The sequence below is a fragment of the Pseudophryne corroboree genome, chromosome 2, assembly GCF_028390025.1.
Source record: "Pseudophryne corroboree isolate aPseCor3 chromosome 2, aPseCor3.hap2, whole genome shotgun sequence".
NCBI classification, from domain to species: Eukaryota; Metazoa; Chordata; class Amphibia; order Anura; family Myobatrachidae; genus Pseudophryne; species Pseudophryne corroboree.
Genome location: NC_086445.1, coordinates 106319599 through 106338363, shown reverse-complemented (window position 1 = coordinate 106338363; position 18765 = coordinate 106319599). Strand labels below are relative to the sequence as shown.

At 46.6% G+C, this 18765-nt stretch overlaps 1 protein-coding gene across 1 annotated transcript in view; it reads left to right on the top strand.

Moving 5' to 3' along the window:
• The window catches only part of FDX1 (ferredoxin 1), a 63259-nt gene extending 53485 nt beyond the window's left edge, over window positions 1-9774 (top strand). Inside the window, exons 3-4 of the mRNA XM_063951589.1 lie at window positions 6047-6176; window positions 8799-9774. Of these exons, the coding sequence (XP_063807659.1) occupies window positions 6047-6176; window positions 8799-8913 (245 nt within the window). The 3' untranslated portion in view covers window positions 8914-9774. The remainder of the gene's footprint in view (window positions 1-6046; window positions 6177-8798) is intronic.
• Window positions 9775-18765: the final 8991 nt, after the last annotated feature.

Below are 18765 nucleotides of genomic sequence, written 5' to 3'. Positions count from 1 at the left end.
GAAACAGACAGTTGTAGTTAATGGAGTGCAATCTATGGAGGGAAATGTTACCAGTGAAGTACCCCAGGGATCTGTACTTGGTCCAGTTCTCTTTAATATCTTTGTTGGTGACATTGCAGATGGTATTCAAGGGAAGGTATGCCTTTTTGCAGATGATTCAAAGATATGCAACAGGGTAGACACACCGGGAGGGGTAAAACAAATGATTGATGACCTAGGTAGGCTTGAGAATGGTCAAGAACGTGGCAACTACAGTTTAATGCTAAAAAATGCAAAATCATGCACTTGGGTCTCAAAAACCCAAAGGCTAAATATAGTATCAAGGGTACTATAATGGAAACTACTGAGGAGGAAAGGGATTTAGGAGTCACTATTTCAAGTGACTTGAAGGCAGGAAAGCAATGCAACAAAGCAATGAGAAAGGCAAGTCAGATGCTTGGTTGCATAGGGAGAGGAATCAGTAGTAAGAAAAAAGTGATAATGCCACTGTATAGGTCATTGGTGCGGCCCCATCTGGAATACTGTGTCCAGTTCTGGAGACCATATCTCCAGAAGGATATAAATACATTAGAGAGTGTACAAAGAAGGGCAACTAAAATGGTGCATGGCCTACATCACAAAACGTACCCGGAAAGGCTAAAAGATCTTAACATGTATAGTTTGGAGGAGAGAAGGGAAAGGGGGGACATGATAGAAACTTTCAAATATATCAAGGGTCTTAACAAAGTTCAGGAGGGAAACATTCTTCAAAGGAAGAGAAATATTAGAACTCGAGGACATACACTGAAACTGGAGGGGGGGGGGGGGGAGGTTCAGGGGAAATTTAAGGAAAAATGACTTCACAGAAAGGGTAGTGGTTAAGTGGAATAGTCTCCCATCAGAGGTGGTAGAGGCTAAGACTGTAGAGCAATTTAAACATGCTTGGGATAGGCATATGAATATCCTTACAAAGAATTAAGGTTCAAAAAGGGTTGAGATTACCTAAAGGATAAAAAAAAATGGGCAGACTAGATGGGCCAAGTGGTTCTTATCTGCCGTCAAATTCTGTGTTTAAAGAGTTACGATGCAAAATTCAGGAAAAAGCACACTTGTGCTTCCCTTTTGCCCACTGCGAAAATAGTAATAGTAATGGGAAATAGTAGGCAGTAATTGGGAGCTGGCACTTTAAAATTCTAACACTGTGGCTAGCTCCTCCCCTACTATCTCCCCTCCAAGCCAGTCTACGTAAAACTGTGCCCGAGGAGAGCTGGAATAAACCAACCTTAAGGTAGAGGAGGTTAATGACGCCCTGTAAACCAGGATAACACAAACTAAACCTGGAACAGAACTTAACAAAAAGCGGGTTAACCTGAACTCAACAAGCAGGCACCTAGTGATCTGCAAACCTTAAAGCAAAAAACATGGAGGAAACAGCGCTGGGCGGGCATCCAGTGGCCCCTGTGGAATCGGAGAAAGGGATTTATCGGTAAGTACCAAAATCCTGATTTCTCCTTCATCCACTAGGGGCCACTGGAGCGTAGTTACAATGGGGACGTCCCAGAGCTCCCAAAACGGGTGGGAGAGCGCTGAGAGTCCTGCAAAACCGCTAGGCCAAACTGTGATGCAGAGGCCGCAAAAGTGTCAAACTTATAGAATTTGACAAACGTATGTCGGCCCGACCAAGTAGCCGCCCGACATAAAGTAGTCATGGAGACCCCAAGGGCAGACACCCACGAAGGTCCCACAACGCGCATAGAGTGCGCTGAATTGGAAAACAGAGGCTCCCGAGCAACCGCAAATAAGACTGTCTGATGGTCAGATGTATCCAACGGCCCAGCTTATGCTGGGACCCCGGCTATTTAGTACGGGAGCATCGTACAGAACAAAGAAGAAAACACTTCGTCGAATAGCCGAAGACCTCTGTAGAGAGAGTCGGCGAGCCCTGACAACATTCAAAGAGGGCCGAAAACACCATTGTCAGATTTATATGAAAAACTGACATCCCCCCTGGAAGAAACGACCGCTGAGTCTGAAGCTCAGCCGTAACCCCAGTCGAAAAGTGGGAGTTGCCAATAGAGTACTCCCTGAAAGAGTGCCCGACCTTACGGCCGCCAGGCTAATTTCTTTTGGAAGAAAACCGAAAGAGCAGAGACCTAAAATTCAGGTCAACGTAGTTTGAAGCGCAGCCGAGTAAACCACCCAGAGAGAACCAAAGATGACAGCTGAATGGTAAATCAAAAGGGGAAAACCCCTGTTATCCACACTATGCCCCTTAAAGTTTCCCAAAGTGGCAAAAGCGAGAAGAGGTAACAGACTTCCGAAATCGGGGCCCAGTAGGCATAACCGAACTAGGGAACTTCTCCCTTCTGAGGTCTCGTGAACAGCCACGCAGTTAAACGAAACCAGTGTAAGATTGAACAAAGAAAAAAGGACCCTGTTGAAGTAGGCAGAAAAAGGGAAAAAAGGCAAAAAACAGAGGTCTGCTATAAGTGGCCAGCGCCAAGCATCATTATGCTTAATCTGCTACTTTATACTAAATCTATTGCAGTAACCGTACTAATCCTAAACACCTAGTAATGTATAAGCAAATTTGTATGCGAAGATGCAAAATTCAAGAGAAAGTACACAAGCACGGGAATTGCTACCTGTAGCAGAGCTGCATTGTTGCATTAGGTTCCTCGCTCCGTATGGTGTCTTAGTTACGCTTGTTAAGACAGGCATACCGTACGTACATTATGCAATTTTTTGGCATGATGAGCAGATTATTGGTGGATCGGGCCAGTTAATTGCAGTTGTGTATGGCTGCGACCGGTCAGCTGTGAATGGGTGGTTAGGCATGAAAAACCTTCTATCATGCCCCGACTGATCAATGATTGTTTGGATGCATTTGGCAGCGTATGCACTGCAGCAGCCAACCACGTGACATTTGACCCCTTCCTTCCTCATGGAGGTACAGGGAAAGGTTTCCTCCCCACAGGAGGAACGCAGATATCATGTGCTGTACACTGTGACGTATCTCTGTGTATGGCTGTGATATCTGTTAGGTTTTGGGGCTGTCAGATAAAATGTGTGTCAGCCTGACAGACCTTTTATCTGACAGTGTATACCCAGCATCGCTGGTTCTTCTGATCTTTCTTAATGTAACCGTGTATTGATAACAGTATAAAGAGAAGATAGAAAAGTAACGGTGGCAGGAACGAGGGCTGGCAAGTCAGCACCAGTCTATCTGGCTCTGTAACCCTACACTCCAGCAGAATACGACCGCATTCTCATTATTCTGAGTAGCCCTGGGACAACCGCAGTTGCCAGTGGTACTCTGATTCTGCGTATGCATTGCAATTTTGCGATTGCATCGTGGGCGTCTCTTACCTTTCTGGGCGTCTTTTCACATGCGATTTTTAGCAGAAGCAGGATTGAGAATTTCAATTTCTGTCTCAATAGCGATCCGAGCTGAATGAGGTCCTATATGTGTGATTATTATATAATCCCAGCTCTTCAGAATAAGACTTTCCCTTCCTGAGCTAGCCACTAATTATATTGAACTATTGGACGTGACCCCTGTTTGTAGACTGTTACTCTTCTCATTAAATTTCAAATGACTTATGGAGGAATAAGATTTGGGTCAATTGGTATTAATGGAAAATCCTAAACCTGAAACAACTGGAGTATTATTGTTGGCTAAAGCTATCCGACATAATCTGTGTAATAATACCTTGCTGAGAGTTGTAATCTTGTAAAAACAGAAGTAGTGCTTAAATCTTATTACATTATATTATGTCTTGTATGAAGCCAAGCTTTCACTTGCTATGAACAACTTCTCTACTTGCCCACTTCACTGTGTAGAAGGTTTGATACATGTCCCCCGGCCCCAATGTCTCTTCAAGTCCGAGGGGTAAATTTCTGCTGTGATTTTGGATTTACCTGTTGGCAGAGAAAGGGGAGGAAATAATCGTTCCTCTTTAATTAAGCTGTATTGCAGTGGTTCTCGGCCCTCCTGTTTTCCCAGCAGGTCGTATTGTGAGGATTTGTCTGTGGAAGCAGGCAGGGTAATTACTGACCCAACAACAAAGATTCTCACCTGTGCATAAATAAAGACATCTACACACCATGACCCGTTCATGATACTTGAAGCCTGGAGTTGAGATTTACTGCTGTAGCGGCCAGACTCCGTAAGACCCAGTAAAGGCTTTTACCCTCCTGCTTTGTGCACAGCATTTCAGTTTAGGGTTCAGTTGACCTATACAGTAGGTAAAACACGGGGACATGCAGTCAGGGGAGGCAGTGCCTCCCCTGTCATAATCATTCAAATAATACAAAGAAAATACTTGACACACATTCTGTGTCATAAGTATATGCGTTAGGCTTTATATTATTTTAATAATTCTTAGTGTCTAAAATATTAGTTTTAAACCCGCTGTCAGTGCAAAGGGCATGAAGCGGGGAGGCGGGACCAAGAATTGGGCAGTAAAAGCCCATTAAAAAATGCAGCTGAAGCAGCACTTTGTAGAAGTGCCTCTTTGGCAGGGGCGTGCTTTCAACCCATATCACGCACCTGTCGCTAAGACTGACCAGCAGCGGCGGAGCGGAAAGCTGCCGGCTGCCCCTGTCGGCCCGGAATCAGCAGAGCGGGAGGGGAGCTGCGAGTCCCAGAGTCCTCCTCTCTGTCCCGCCTCTGCAAGGGAGTGTGAGCGCTGTCTTAGCCACACACCTTCCCCTTGTCCCTCCGTCCCAGAGTCCTGCCGCCGCCGTTCCTAAGTCATCCCCCCTACTCAGCCCCTGAGACCAGCTTCCTGCTGCCGCCGGCTGTCTCCCGCTGCCACTCTAAGGGGCTTCGGAGCATCGCCGCCGATGCCAGCACCAGGAACCGAGAGTGTCTGCTTCCTGTGGATGGTGGATCGTGGCACCCCCCTACCCTAAGGCGAGTACCAACAACACGCGCGCGCACACACACACGACTGTGCTGATGTAATGTGTAAAAAAAAAAAAAGGTTGCTCTGTTACTGTAATGTGTAACAAGGGGGACGCTGTCTGCCATAATGTGTAACAAGGGGGACGCTGTCTGCCATAATGTGTAACAAGGGGGACGCTGTTTGCCATAATGTGCAAAAAGGGGACGCTGTCTGCTGTAATGTGTAACAAGGGGGACGCTGTTTGCCGTAATGTGTAAAAAGGAAACCTCTGCCGTAATGTGTAAAAAGGAAACCTCTGCCGTAATGTGTAAAAAGGGGACTCTGCTGTAATGTGTAAAAAGGGGACTCTGCTGTAATGTGTAAAAAGGGGGACGCTGTCTGCCGTAATGTGTAAAAAGGGGATGCGGTCTGCCGTAATGTGTAAAAAGGGCACGCTGTCTGCTGTAATATGTAAAAAGGGCACGCTGTCTGCCGTTATGTGTAAAAAGGGCACGCTGTCTGCCGTTATGTGTAAAAAGGGGTACCTAACTCTGATCTCAATGCCCCAACTATTTCAACTCAAGGGCTAAAACACATATTTGCAAAAAATAAATGAATGTTTAAATAAAAAAAAATAGAAGTAGGCACTGCCGGCCTACTTCCATGACATCACAAGTGGCGGTAAGGTTCATCGCCGGACTTTGCGGATCATTATGGCTGCAGTGCCTCACCAGCCAATGACCTCACCGCACGCCACTGGTAAAACGTGACCAGCTGCTGTGTCTGCTATGTTGGACTTTTTGTTGCTTGGGGTTCTTTGTTTCTCTATGTCCAAGGACAAGTACCCAACAGTGTATTGTCACAACGGAAGAATTAAGTTGTGTGGACTTGTTTTGGTCCCTGTGGTTTTGCAGTGTGTGCCCTCACCACTGAGTTCCTCTCCTTTGTAAAACGCATGTCTCTTGGAAATCTTCCGGACTTTCATGTTTGTATTCCTCTAGGGAAGATCATACAGAGGAAGGAAGATGCTCACTGTCGGTGCCACAACTACTGTATAGGTGTCAGGTTGCTGACCTGAAGGGACATTGCATTTTGGCTTCCGTTGTTGTTGTTGTTGTTTTTGTTTTTCCCCTTGGCATTATGAAAATATTTCACAGCTCTGTATTTTCCCTCACTAGGTGCGTGTGAAGGGACACTGGCCTGCTCTACCTGTCACCTCATTTTCGAGGATCATATATTTCAACAGCTGGAACAAGTCACTGACGAGGAGATGGACATGCTGGATCTGGCTTACGGCCTCACTGAAACGTAACGTCTCTCCCCTGCATTGGGGCATTTACAATGGTTGTTCGCTAACCTGTCAGATTAGCGTTGTAAATTGCATGGCTGCCTACACGCAGAAGAATATTGGTCACCGTGTGCAGTCACTGGGTACAAACGTACCTCCGGCCCTTATAATATCACATTGGTTTACTGCCCGAACTGGTGGTTGAATAAATGTTTGATAGATGGGAGTATGAATGTTCCCTGCTGTTTAAAGGCTAGTTCTAGGATCACAAATATCTCAGATTAAGGGGCCAATCAACTCTCAACTGTCATAGTTCAAAGACCTGACCGTTAGGAGCTGATTGGCTGTAGCACCATTTATCTTACGCAACAAGTTTTTTTTACTCATTGATTTATTTTACCTCAGTGATACTTAATTCAGTGATATTTATTTTACCTCGGTGATCTTTACAGTACTTGCAGTCCCCAGCGTTTAAAATTAGGTGGTTAATACATATCTGAGCTGCTGATACTCTATCTTCTTAGCAGGTACTGGGTAACGAGCAGCGCCATATTTGCATGCCCTTCATGCCTTCTCAGGCACTGAAATTATTGTGTCAGTTGGCAAGGATCAGCAGCGCTGACTTAGGGGCCTGTTAATCAATCTGTATTAGCTAATAAAACTTGTTGCGGATGATAAATAGCGCTCCAGCCAATCCGCTCCTAACTGTCATTTGTCATGGCAGTTCGGAGCTGATTGGCTGGAGTGCCATTTATCATATGCAATGACTTTTAAATGGCTAGAACTCATTGATAAATAGGCCCCTTAATACCTCAGTCAATTTGACTTAACCACCTGTACTCAAGCATGGATATCCTTAAAAACCTTGACTGTAATGGCGGAGTTTGGGTAAACTCTGGCATGAACTAATGAAATGTATAGGTCACAGGTCACATATGTTACCAGTCTAGCACTTCAAATATTGTTACGATAAAGACAGACGAACCATGGCATGACTAACGTGCTAAGGCCTGCTTTGCCAAACTAGGGTAGTTGGGATCCGGTCTTGAGGTCGACATTAAGTAGGTTGACACTGTCTAGGTCACGCCTGGCCAACCAGTGGCTCTCCAGATGTTGTGAAACTACACATCCCAGCATGCCCTGCCACAGTTTTAGCATTCCCTAATGGCAAAACTGTGGCAAAGCATGATGGGATTTGTAGTTTTACAACAGCTGGAGAGCCACAGGTTGGCCAGGCCTGGTCTAGGTCGACCACTATTGGTTGACAGTAAGTAGGTCGACATGGACTCTAGGTCAACATGACACACGGTCGACATGAGTTTTTCACTTTTTTTCTTTTTCATTTTTCGAACTATTTCATATTTTACTATCCACGTGGACTACAATTGGGAACGGTAACTTGTCCGAACCATGGCGAGTGAACACTGTGCACTAATCGGGGTTCCCAGTCACTGTACGGAGAAAACTACACCAAAAACAGTAAAAAAAAACAAAAAACCCAAAACCTCATGTCGACCTAGAAACCATGTCGACCTACTTACTGTTGACAGATAGTGGTCGACCTAAGTCTAATCTACCTCACCCGTATAGTTAAAGGGTTCTCAGGTGAAGGACATCAACCATACACTTGCGGTAGGATCTTAATGAAAGGTTAAATGTCATTTTTTAGGAGGCTACTGTCCGTAAAGATTCTGTATTATGTCCTTGTGTTCCTCTGTCAGGAGATACTAGCGGGCTGTAATATTTCAGGTCTTTAATTTGGAAAAATTATTAGGCGTGTGTCAGTGATGTTGTATCAGTTTGAGAACTATAGCTGCCTGCACGGAGCCTTTCTTACTGCGTGTGTCCTGTCTAGGACAAAACGCTACCAGTGCCATATACATTCTCTCTGGGAGGTGAGCAATAGCATAAATAAGAGTAAAACAAACATTACATATTCCTCTAACACACTGTTCTACAGAACAAAAGACCCGCATGCGTGATTGATGTGGGTGCCTATTTGGTGGTGGGGGGTTGGGCCTGGACTGTATACCTTAACAAAATATAAGTAGAGGTGCTACCATGCTGAGACTTGTAGTGCCAGTCACAGGGGAAAAAAATCCAGGTGCACTCTCCAAACATTGCTAATCAGAATAATTGTAATACATTTTGCAATTTAACATTGAATAAAAATTAGGTTCTTTGCGTAATTTTGGGCAAAAGTATGGGCCTACCCACCGCATTCAAGTGACCTCATCAGTTAGGTCCCTAACATTCTAAGGCGGTATTCAATTCTTTTCACCCCCTTCCACACACGTTCTGTTTCTGCTGATGGGTGTGGTATAATTATTACAGCTCGCTACCCCCGCGCTAGTGAGGACACCCAACCCGTTACGCAGCTAACCTGATTACTATGGGCGCGATATGCGCAATAACAGGGACAACTTTAGAAAGGAGAGAGGGCGGTATTTTAAAAGGTATATCACGCCCAAAAGGTTCAAGTCCAGGGTGTGGGACACCCCCAGGCCGGCCCAATCAAACCGTCCCAAGGCAACACATTAGTGAGAGATAGAAAGTAAGGTGTTCGATAAGTAAAAAGCAGCTGCTATGTGTAAATGTGGGTGTCTAAGCAGCATACTTTCGTTTTTTTTTTCCCATCGTAGGTCGAGATTGGGCTGCCAGATTTGCCTGCGGCCGTTTATGAACGGAATGATCGTGAAAGTCCCGGAGGCTGTTGCAGATGTCCGACAAGCGATGGATATGGGGAAAAACTCTTGAAAAAAGCCAAATATCTAGCTGCCTATTAACATTTTTTAATTTTCTTTTATATAGTAATTAATTCTATGTAGCCAATTATTTTTATGCTATAGGGCACCAGCTGATGAAGTGTATTTTTAAATTTACCTTGAAGTATATTTTTGTTATCTGGTCAATTATGGCTTTGTTTTTTTTTTCTTTTCTTTTTTTTTACGAAACCAAAATCTTTTAGACAAACCTATTTTTACATTGTGTACATAAGCTCCACCAGTCATACGTTAACTGTTGGTTCCTTGGCTAAATTGCATGATCTCCTCAGTTACTTACTGTTGAGGGTGACGTTCTTCTATAGCAAATGTTGCTGGAGATACAGTATGCGTCTCAAATCCGGAGACGCTTGTGATAGATTTCCATGGGAAAAATGTCAAGGCAAAGTACGGTGGATGAGATTTATCAAACCTTCTAAAGTGGACAAGATGAGGTGTTCCCGATAGCAACCAGTCAGATCACAAAACAATGTAGCTACCACAGCTGTAAGCTGTACGGCCGAGCACAAGAGAAGTGTACGTTATAGGTTGCTTGTCACTTGGCACAATATTTATAAGTAATTTCACATTTCGGGGATATTGTATTAAACCTTGGAGAAAGATAAAGCACCGACCAATCAGCTCCAAACTGTCATTTGAAAGGCTGTGTTTGAAAAATGTCAGAAGCTGATTGGTTAGTAGTTTCTTTGTCTCTTTCCAAGCTCTGATACATCTCCCCTTGTGACTTTAAATGTATTTAATAACTATAAACACTACACCAGTGCAGAGTATTGGAATATGATACTGGACTGCCTTTAGAATTGTCAATCCATAAAATAAATTGTTTTCAATAGAACCATGAGTGGGTTTTTGGTCTTCATTTTGAAGAAATGTTTCTGTGTTTGGGAGGGGAGTCCTGGGATAAAGTTGAAGCTTTTATCGGAATTATTAGCACTGGACAACATAAACTACCCTGTAATGTGAAATATAAACTGCTCCAGTGTTTCCTTAATTGAACAGTCACAGGTGCTATATAATAGCACTTTTGTATATAGATTCAAAGTCTCATTCGTAGACAGATATACACGTGTTGCATATAAAATTACTCTGCACAGTCTCCTGGTGCATCTTAGTGCATCACATTGCAACAAAGATGCTTTTTTGAAAAATACCCCCAACACCAGCAGAGTCTAATGGGACATGGCGTGCCAAGAGTCTGTCTGATGTGTCTTCATACATCATTGATGCAGTCGCGTCTGTACTATACACCACTTGTATGTGAATGTGGGTGGCCCACCTCGCACAGTGGACAGCAAGTGTCCTATACATGCAGCTGACCATAGTGCAACAAATGACAAATTCTTGAATTAGATGCATAATTATATATACAAATACATTGTGTCTATCCTAGCGTTGGAGGATAAAATGTTCAATCTTCGTCTTATTACACCATAGATTTTACACTTTGCCAGAAAACTTATGGGAAACCAACATAGCAAGCAATCATTGCAACCCTCCCGTAAAGGGTCCGGTATATAATACCGGCAGTCAGGAGACCGACACTCGAATCCCGCCAGATGGAATCCTGGCGGTGGGTACAGCAAATCCGCTCGCCACACTATTATATTCCCCTTTGGGTGGGAACTAGGGACTTTGGTCGGCATTCCGACCGGTAGCATTTTGCCGGCAGTCTGGATTGTGGCGTCTGTCTCCTAACTGCCGGGATCCCCACAGCCGGTAAATTAACTGCATCCCCCTGTAAAGTGCAGATCTCGGAATTGTGCTGGTTGTTGTGTTCCCAAGGTCCCTTTCTTTTCTTTTTCTCATACATCCTAAAGAATGCTGGGGATGCTCCAAGAACCATGGGGTATAGACGGGATCCGCAGGAGACATGGGCACACTAGAAGACTTTGAATGGGTGTGAACTGGCTCCTCCCTCTATGCCCCTCCTCCAGACTCCAGTTAGATTCTGTGCCCAGCGAGACTGGATGCACACTGAGGAGCTCTCCTGAGTTTCTCAGAATAAGACTTTAGGTTTTTTATTTTCAGGGAGACCTGCTGGCTACAGGCTCCCTGCATCATGGGAGTGAGGGGAGAGAAGCAGACCTACTTCTTAAGAGTTCAAGGGCTCTGCTTCTTAGGCTACTGGACACCATTAGCTCCAGAGGGTTCGATCACTACGGTACGCCTAGCTGCTTGTTCCCGGAGCCGCGCCGTCACCCCCCTCACAAAGCCAGAAGATAAAAGCCTGGTGAGTATGAGAAGATCAGAAGACTTCAGTGACGGCAGAAGACTGCTTGAGGTACCGCGCAGTGCGCCATGCTCCCACACTGATCACGGCACTGCAGGGCGCAGGGGGGGCGCCCTGGGCAGCATGGGGGGCCGCAAATACCACTGGCATGCAATATAACAGTACCCAGGCACTTGTTAAGGGACCCCCGCCAGTATAAAGAATTTTGAGCGGTACTGAAGCGCGCCATGTCGGGGGCGGGGCTTAGTCGCATTGCTCTCACCAGCGCCATTTCTCTCTTCACAGAAGGCTGCAGAGATGCTGGCCCTGATCCTCCACACTGCTGTGCAAGTAACAGGGTGCAAAACGGGGGGGGGGGGGGACTAGTTATTGGTGAATTATATTGTTTGATTAAAGCGCTAGCTAGTATTGTCACTGACTTCAGAACCGGGATAGGTGCTGGGTGTGAGCTGGCTGAACTCTGTCTTTCGAACAGGCTCTGCTATGGGTCTGTCCCCTATAGCCCAGTGTGTTTGTGGCTGTCGGTACGTGTGTGTCGACATGTCGGAGGCTGCATGCTCTTCCCAGAAGGAGGCTGGCGTGGGGACTGACAGTTGTGTGAGAGTGACAGTGTCTGCACTGCCGACGGATGATTGGGTCAAATGTGACTAAGTTGGCTAAGAGGTTTGATAAATCTGAGTCTAAGAACCAGACATGGAGGAAATCCATGGAAGATGCTTTGTCACAGGTCCAGACCCCTTTGGGGTCGCAGAAACGTGCATTTGCCCAAATAGCAGATACGGATACCGACACGGACTCTAATTCCAGTGTCGACTGTAGTGATGCCAGATTACATCCAAAACTGGCTAAGAGTATTCAGTACATGATTGTGGCGATAAAATATGTTTTACATATCACTGAGGACCCTGCTGTTCCTGATACAAGGGTCTGTATGTTTAAAGGCAAGAAACCTGAGGTAACGTTTCCTCCCTCTCATGAACTGAATGCACTTTTTGAAAAAGCTTGGGAAAATCCCGACAAAAAGATACATGTTCCCAAAAGAATTCCAATGGCATATCCGTTTCCCTCTGGGGACAGGGACAGCTGGGAGTCAATCCCCACGGTAGACAAAGCTTTGTCGCGTCTGTCCAAAAAGGTAGTGCTTCCGTCCCCTGACACGGCAGCCCTGAAGGATCCTGTGGATCGTAAGCAGGAAAATACCCTGAAATCCATTTATGTCACTACAGGGTCGCTACTCAGGCCCGCTGTTGCTGCGGCATGGGTGAGTAGCGCTATTGAAAAGTGGGCAGATAACTTGTCATCTGAGGTAGATCCCCTAGACAGGGATAGTGTGCTTTTGACCTTGGGTCATATCAAGGACGCGGCAGCGTATTTAAAAGATGCGGTAAGGCATATTGGCCTTTTGGGATCAAGGGCCAATGCCATGGCAGTCTGCTAGGAGAGCATTGTGGATTCATCAATGGAATGCTGATGCTGATTCTAAGAAGGCGATGGAGTCTTTACCGTTTAATGGTAAGGTCCTGTTTGGTGACTGCCTCACTAACCTGTCTCTACAGCTACCGCGGGTAAGTCATCTTTTTTACCTTATGTTCCTGCACAGCAGAAGAAATCGCCTCACTATCAGATGCAGTCCTTTCTGCCCAACAAATTCAAAAAGGGACGTGGGTCCTCCTTCCTTGCTGCGAGGGGGAGAGGAAGGGGAAAAAGGTCACAGGCTGTGGCTAGTTCCCAGGAGCAGAAGTCCTCTCCGACTTCTATCAAGTCCACCGCATGACGCTGGGGCTCCTCTGCGGGAGTCCGCTCCGGTGGGGGCACGTCTCAAACTCTTCAGTCAGGTCTGGATGCACTCGGACCTGGATCCTTGGATAGTAGAAATAGTAACCCAAGGGTCCAAGCTAGAGTTTCAAGACGTGCCCCCTCACCGATTTTTCAAATCTGCCTTGCCAGCTTCTCTTCCAGAAAGGGAGATAGTAAGCGCTGCGATACTAAAGTTGTGTCAAAATCAAGTGATTGTCACGGTACCCCCGTCTCAATGGGGGGGAAGGTTTTTATTCAAGCCTGTTCGTGGTCCCGAAGCCGGATGGCTCAGTCAGACCGATTCTAAATCTGAAATGCCTCAATTTCTTTCTAAAAAGATTCAAGTTCAAGATGGAGTCTCTATGAGCAGTGATCTCCAGTGTGGAGAAGGGGGATTTTATGGTGTCGGTCGACAGAAAAGATGCCTACTTACATGTCCCCATATATCCTCCACATCAGGCTTACCTGAGATTTGCTGTGCAGGATTGTCATTACCAATTTCAGACATTGCCGTTTGGTCTGTCCACGGCCCCGAGGATTTTCACCAAAGTAATGGCGGAAATGATGGTTCTTCTGCGCAGGCAGGGAATCACAATTATCCCGTACTTGGACGATCTCCTCATAAAGGCGAGGTCCAAGGAGAAATTGTTGAAGAATGTTGCTCTTTCGATGACTATTCTGCAACAACACGGTTGGCTCCTAAATTTGCCAAGATCACAGTTGGATCCAACGACACGGCTGTCGTTCCTGGGTATGAGTCTGGATACAGAATTACTGAGAGTTTTACTTCCAGTGGAAAAAGCTTCGGAAATAGCGAACATGGTAAAACGGATTCTAAAACTGGCAAAGGTGTCCGTTCTTCACTGCACTCGGTTGCTGGGGAAGTTGGTGGCGGCCTACGAGGCCATTCCGTATGGCAGGTTCCATGCCAGGGTGTTTCAGTGGAACCTGCTGGACCAGTGGTCCGGGTCTCACCTGGACATGCACCAGAAAATTATTCTATCTCCCAGGACAAGAATTTCCCTTCTGTGGTGGCTGCACAGTTCTCGCCTTCTGGAGGGACGCAGGTTCGGGATTCAGGATTGGATCCTGGTGACCACGGATGCAAGCCTCCGAGGCTGGGGAGCAGTCACACAGGGAAGAAACTTTCAGGGAAAGTGGTTCCCTCCACTTCCACTCATTCCAAGGGTGATAAAAATTATAAGAAGAACAAGGGTTCCGGCGATCCTCATTGTTCCGGATTGGCCAAAAAGGGCCTGGTATCCAGATCTTTAGGAGTTGCTCATAGAAGATCCCTGGCCTCTTCCTCTTCGGGAGGACCTGTTGCAACAGGGGCCGTGCGTGTATCGGGACTTTCAGTGGCAGCGTTTGACGGCGTGGCGGTTGAACGTCAAATCCTAGCCCGAAAGGGTATTCCCAGTGAAGTCATTCCTACACTTCTTCTGGCTAGAATAGAAGTAACGGCAAAGCATTACCACAGTCTTTGGAGAAAATATGTGTCTTGGTGTGAATCCAAGAAGTCTCCTACGGAAGAATTTCACCTGGGGCGGTTGCTCCATTTCCTACAAGCAGGTGTGGATGCGGGCTTAAAGTTAGGCTCTATTAAGGTACAGATTTCGGCCTTATCGATATTTTTTCAAAAAGAATTGGCCTCCCTTCCGGAAGTTCAGACCTTCGTGAAGGGCGTGCTACACATCCAACCTCCCTTTGTGCCCCCAGTGGCACCATGGGATCTTGATGTGGTGTTGCAATTTTTGCAATCACATTGGTTTGAACCTTTGCGCAAGGTTGAGTTAAAATTCCTTACTTGGAAAGTGGTCATGTTGTTGGCCTTGGCGTCTGCAAGGCGAGTATCTGAGTTGGCGGCTTTATCTCACAAAAGCCCCTATTTGATTTTCCATGCTGATAGAGCGGAGTTGAGAACTCCTCAGCAATTTCTGCCAAAAGTGGTTTCATCATTTCATGTTAACCAGCCAATTGTGGTGCCAGTGGCTACTGACGCCTTGGCAGAGTCAAAGTCTCTCGATGTGGTCAGAGCTTTGAAGATTTATGTTGCCAGAACGGCGCAGATTAGGAAAACAGAGGCTCTGTTTGTCCTGTGGGCTCCCAACAAGATTGGGGCTCCTGCTTCTAAGCAGACTATTGCGCGCTGGATTTGTAATACGATTCAGCAGGCTCATTCTACGGCAGGATTGCCGTTACCGAAATCTGTGAAAGCCCATTCTACCAGAAAGGTGGGCTCATCCTGGGCGGCTGCCCGGGGAGTCTCTGCGTTACAACTTTGCCGAGCTGCTACTTGGTCGGGTTCAAACACCTTTGCAAAGTTTGACAAAACAAGAGGTCCTCCTCAGCCAGGGTATCAAACTTGTAAATCGGTGCTGCAGAGTCATCCGCACTCTCCCGCCCGTTCTAGAGCTTTGGTATAAACCGCATGGTTCTTGAAGTATCCCCAGCATCCTCTAGGACGTATGAGAAAATAGGATTTTAATACCTACCGGTAAATCCTTTTCTCTTAGTCCGTAGAGGATGCTGGGCGCCCGTCCCAGTGCGGGCTGTATCTGCAGTTTGTTGTAGTTAAGCTCATGTTGCGTTGAGAGTAGTCACTCTGTGAGTGTTGGTCATGCCGTTGCATGCGGTTTTTGTTGAATGCCATGTTGTACGGCGTGTTAGTGGTGTGAGCTGGTATGTATCCCACCTTAGTTTAAAGTAATTAAATAAATCCTTCCCTTTTGAAATGTCAGTGTCATATCACTGCCGCGGCCGCCGGGCTTGTCCCTCCGAGGCTGCTGGCTGCCCGGACGGTCGTCTCCCCGCTGGCAGCCTCTGCCTTCCGGCGCCCGTAGCGAGGACGTCGCGGGTGCGCCCGACGCTCACTGGGGACGGGTAATGTCATCAGCGCCTCCAATCGGGTGCTGGCGGGAAGTACAAATTCAGCATTTCCGTGCCTCCAGCACCTCCGTGCCTCAGCACTTCCGTGCCTCCAAGCACCTCAGCGCCTTCAAAACACCTCAGTACCTCTTGCATTTCAGTGCCTCTAGCACCACAACACCGCTCACAGCGAGCTTTTGGTACTCTCCATCAATTTATCAGCACCTTTACAAGTCTTGTCTTTCAGGAGTCCTTTAAGCGCCCACCCGTACCTTCTGCCTACCGTCCGAATCCTGCATGAGGAAGACCTACATCCGGCCTTCTCTTCTGCGACCCAGTAGTGGTTCCTTTTCCCGGTCACCGGAAGAAACCCCGAGTCCACAACACTTCCAAACCAGGTCAGTGATAGTCAGTCTCCCTGGGCACAGTTCCTATAACGAGTCTGGAGGAGGGACATAGAGGGAGGAGCCAGTTCACACCCATTCAAAGTCTTATAGTGTGCCCATGTCTCCTGTGGATCCCGTCTATATCCCATGGTTCTTGAAGCATCCCCAGCATCCTCTACGGACTAAGAGAAAATGATTTACTGGTAGATATTAAAATCCTATTTTTTTTCCCCTCTGCCTTTGAAGACTGATGGGGAGATGAACTAAGCCTTGGAGAGTGATATATACGTTATGGTAAGAACTTACCGTTGATAACGGTATTTCTCCTATGTCCACAGGTTTCCACAGGATAACATTGCGATATGCTGGAGCGACAGTGGATTGGCACCAAACGATCATGAGCTTTCTGGCCTCCCAGGATGCACCGGGCTCGTCCATATAATCCCGCCCACCGACTCGGTCAAATCAGTTGTTTACAAAGCATTTAGGCAGGAGCATTATGTAGAACCCTATTCAGGTGAGAAGAACACACATGTACACCCTTCCACACAAGAGGGAAGAGGTTAGTGAGTATAAAGATTCTCAAATCCGGTGCGTCAGGGTGGGATCCCTGTAGAAACCTGTGGACATAGGTGAAATACCGTTATCAACAGTAAGTTCTTACCATAACGTATATTTCTCCAGCAGGGTCCACAGGATAACAATGGGACTTCCCAAAGCAAATGTTTAGTGGTGGGGACGCTCCTGATTAGACAGGAGAACCTTTCGCCTGAATTCAGCGTCATGAGAGGCAAAAGTATCCAAGGCATCATGTCTAAGGAACGTGTTAACGGAAGACCATGTGGCTGCCTTACATATCTGTTCTGCTGAAGCACCATGTTGTGCTGCCCATGAAGGACCTACCTTACGTGTAGAGTGAGCAGAGACATTAGCCAGAACAGGGAAATCAGCTTGAGAGTATGCTTCTGAAATCATCATTCGAAGCCATCTTGCTAGCGTCTGTTTAGTAGCAGGCCATCCCCTCTTGTGAAATCCGTAGAGAATGAAGAGAGAATCTGTCTTTCTGATGGCACTGGTACGATCCACGTAGATTCTTAATGCACGGACTACGTCCAGCGACGCTTCTCCCACAGAAAGTCCCGATACCTGAAAAGCCGGGACTACAATTTCTTAGTTAAGGTGAAACTTTGAGACCACCTTTGGAAGATAACCAGACTTAGTTCTGAGAACTGCTTTATCTGGATAGAAAATCAGAAAACGAGACTTACACAACAGTGCTCCTATATCTGATACTCTTCTAGCTGATGCCATAGTCAGTAGAAAGAGTACTTTAGCTGTTAACCATTTAAGATCCACTTTCTTAAGTGGCTCAATCGGAGCCTCTTGAAGGGCTTTGAGGACCAGTCTTAAATCCCAAGGTACTGCAGGAGGAACAAAAGGTGGTTGAATGCGCAGCATTCCCTGGAAAAAAGTACGCACATCTTGTAAAGTAGCCATTTTCTTTTGAAACCATACAGTCAATGCTGAAACTTGAACTCTCAAGGAAGCCACCTTCAAACCCTTATCCATTCCTGCCTGAAGGAAATCTAAGATTCTGGATACTCTGAAAGATCTTGGATCCATATTTCTCTTATGTCCTAGAGGATGCTGGGGACTCCGTAAGGACCACGGGGTATAGACGGGCTCCGCAGGAGACATGGGCACTCTAAAGACTTTAGAATGGGTGTGCACTGGCTCCTCCCTCTATGCCCCTCCTCCAGACCTCAGTTAGATCCTGTGCCCAGAGGAGACTGGGTGCACTGCAGGGGAGCTCTCCTGAGTTTCTCTGAAAAATACTTTTTGTTAGGTTTTTTATTTTCAGGGAGCACTACTGGCAACAGGCTCCCTGCATCGTGGGACTGAGGGGAGAGAAGCAGACCTACTTGAATGACAGGCTCTGGTTCTTAGGCTACTGGACACCATTAGCGCCGCTGTCCTCCTCACAGAGCCGGAAGATAGAAGCAGGGTGAGTATTAAGAAGAAAAGATGACTTCACAGGCGGCAGAAGACTTCAGATCTTCACTGAGGTAATGCTGTACACCATTGCTCTTACACAGACACACACAGCGGGCACTGTAAGGGTGCAGGGCGCAGGGGGGGGCTCCCTGGGCAGCAATAAAGACCTCTAGGGACACAGGCATATAAAGTAGATACTGCGGAGGCAGTATATTAATAAACCCCCACCAGTTTAAATAATTTGAGCGGGACCGAATCCTGCCGGTGAGGGGGTGGGGCTTGGTCCTCCAGCACTAACCAGCGCCATTTTCTCCACAGCACACTGCAGAGAAGCTAGCTCCCCGGACTCTCCCCTGCTGAACAAGGTTACAGAGGGCAAAAAAGAGGGGGGGGCACATTTCATTGGCGCAGTGAGTGTATTTATATTTTTATATAAAAGCGCTGTACTAACTGGGATTTTATTCCAGTGTCAGGCAGCGCTGGGTGTGTGCTGGCATACTCTGTCTCTCCAAAGGGCCTTATTGGGGGACTGTCTCCATATAGATATATC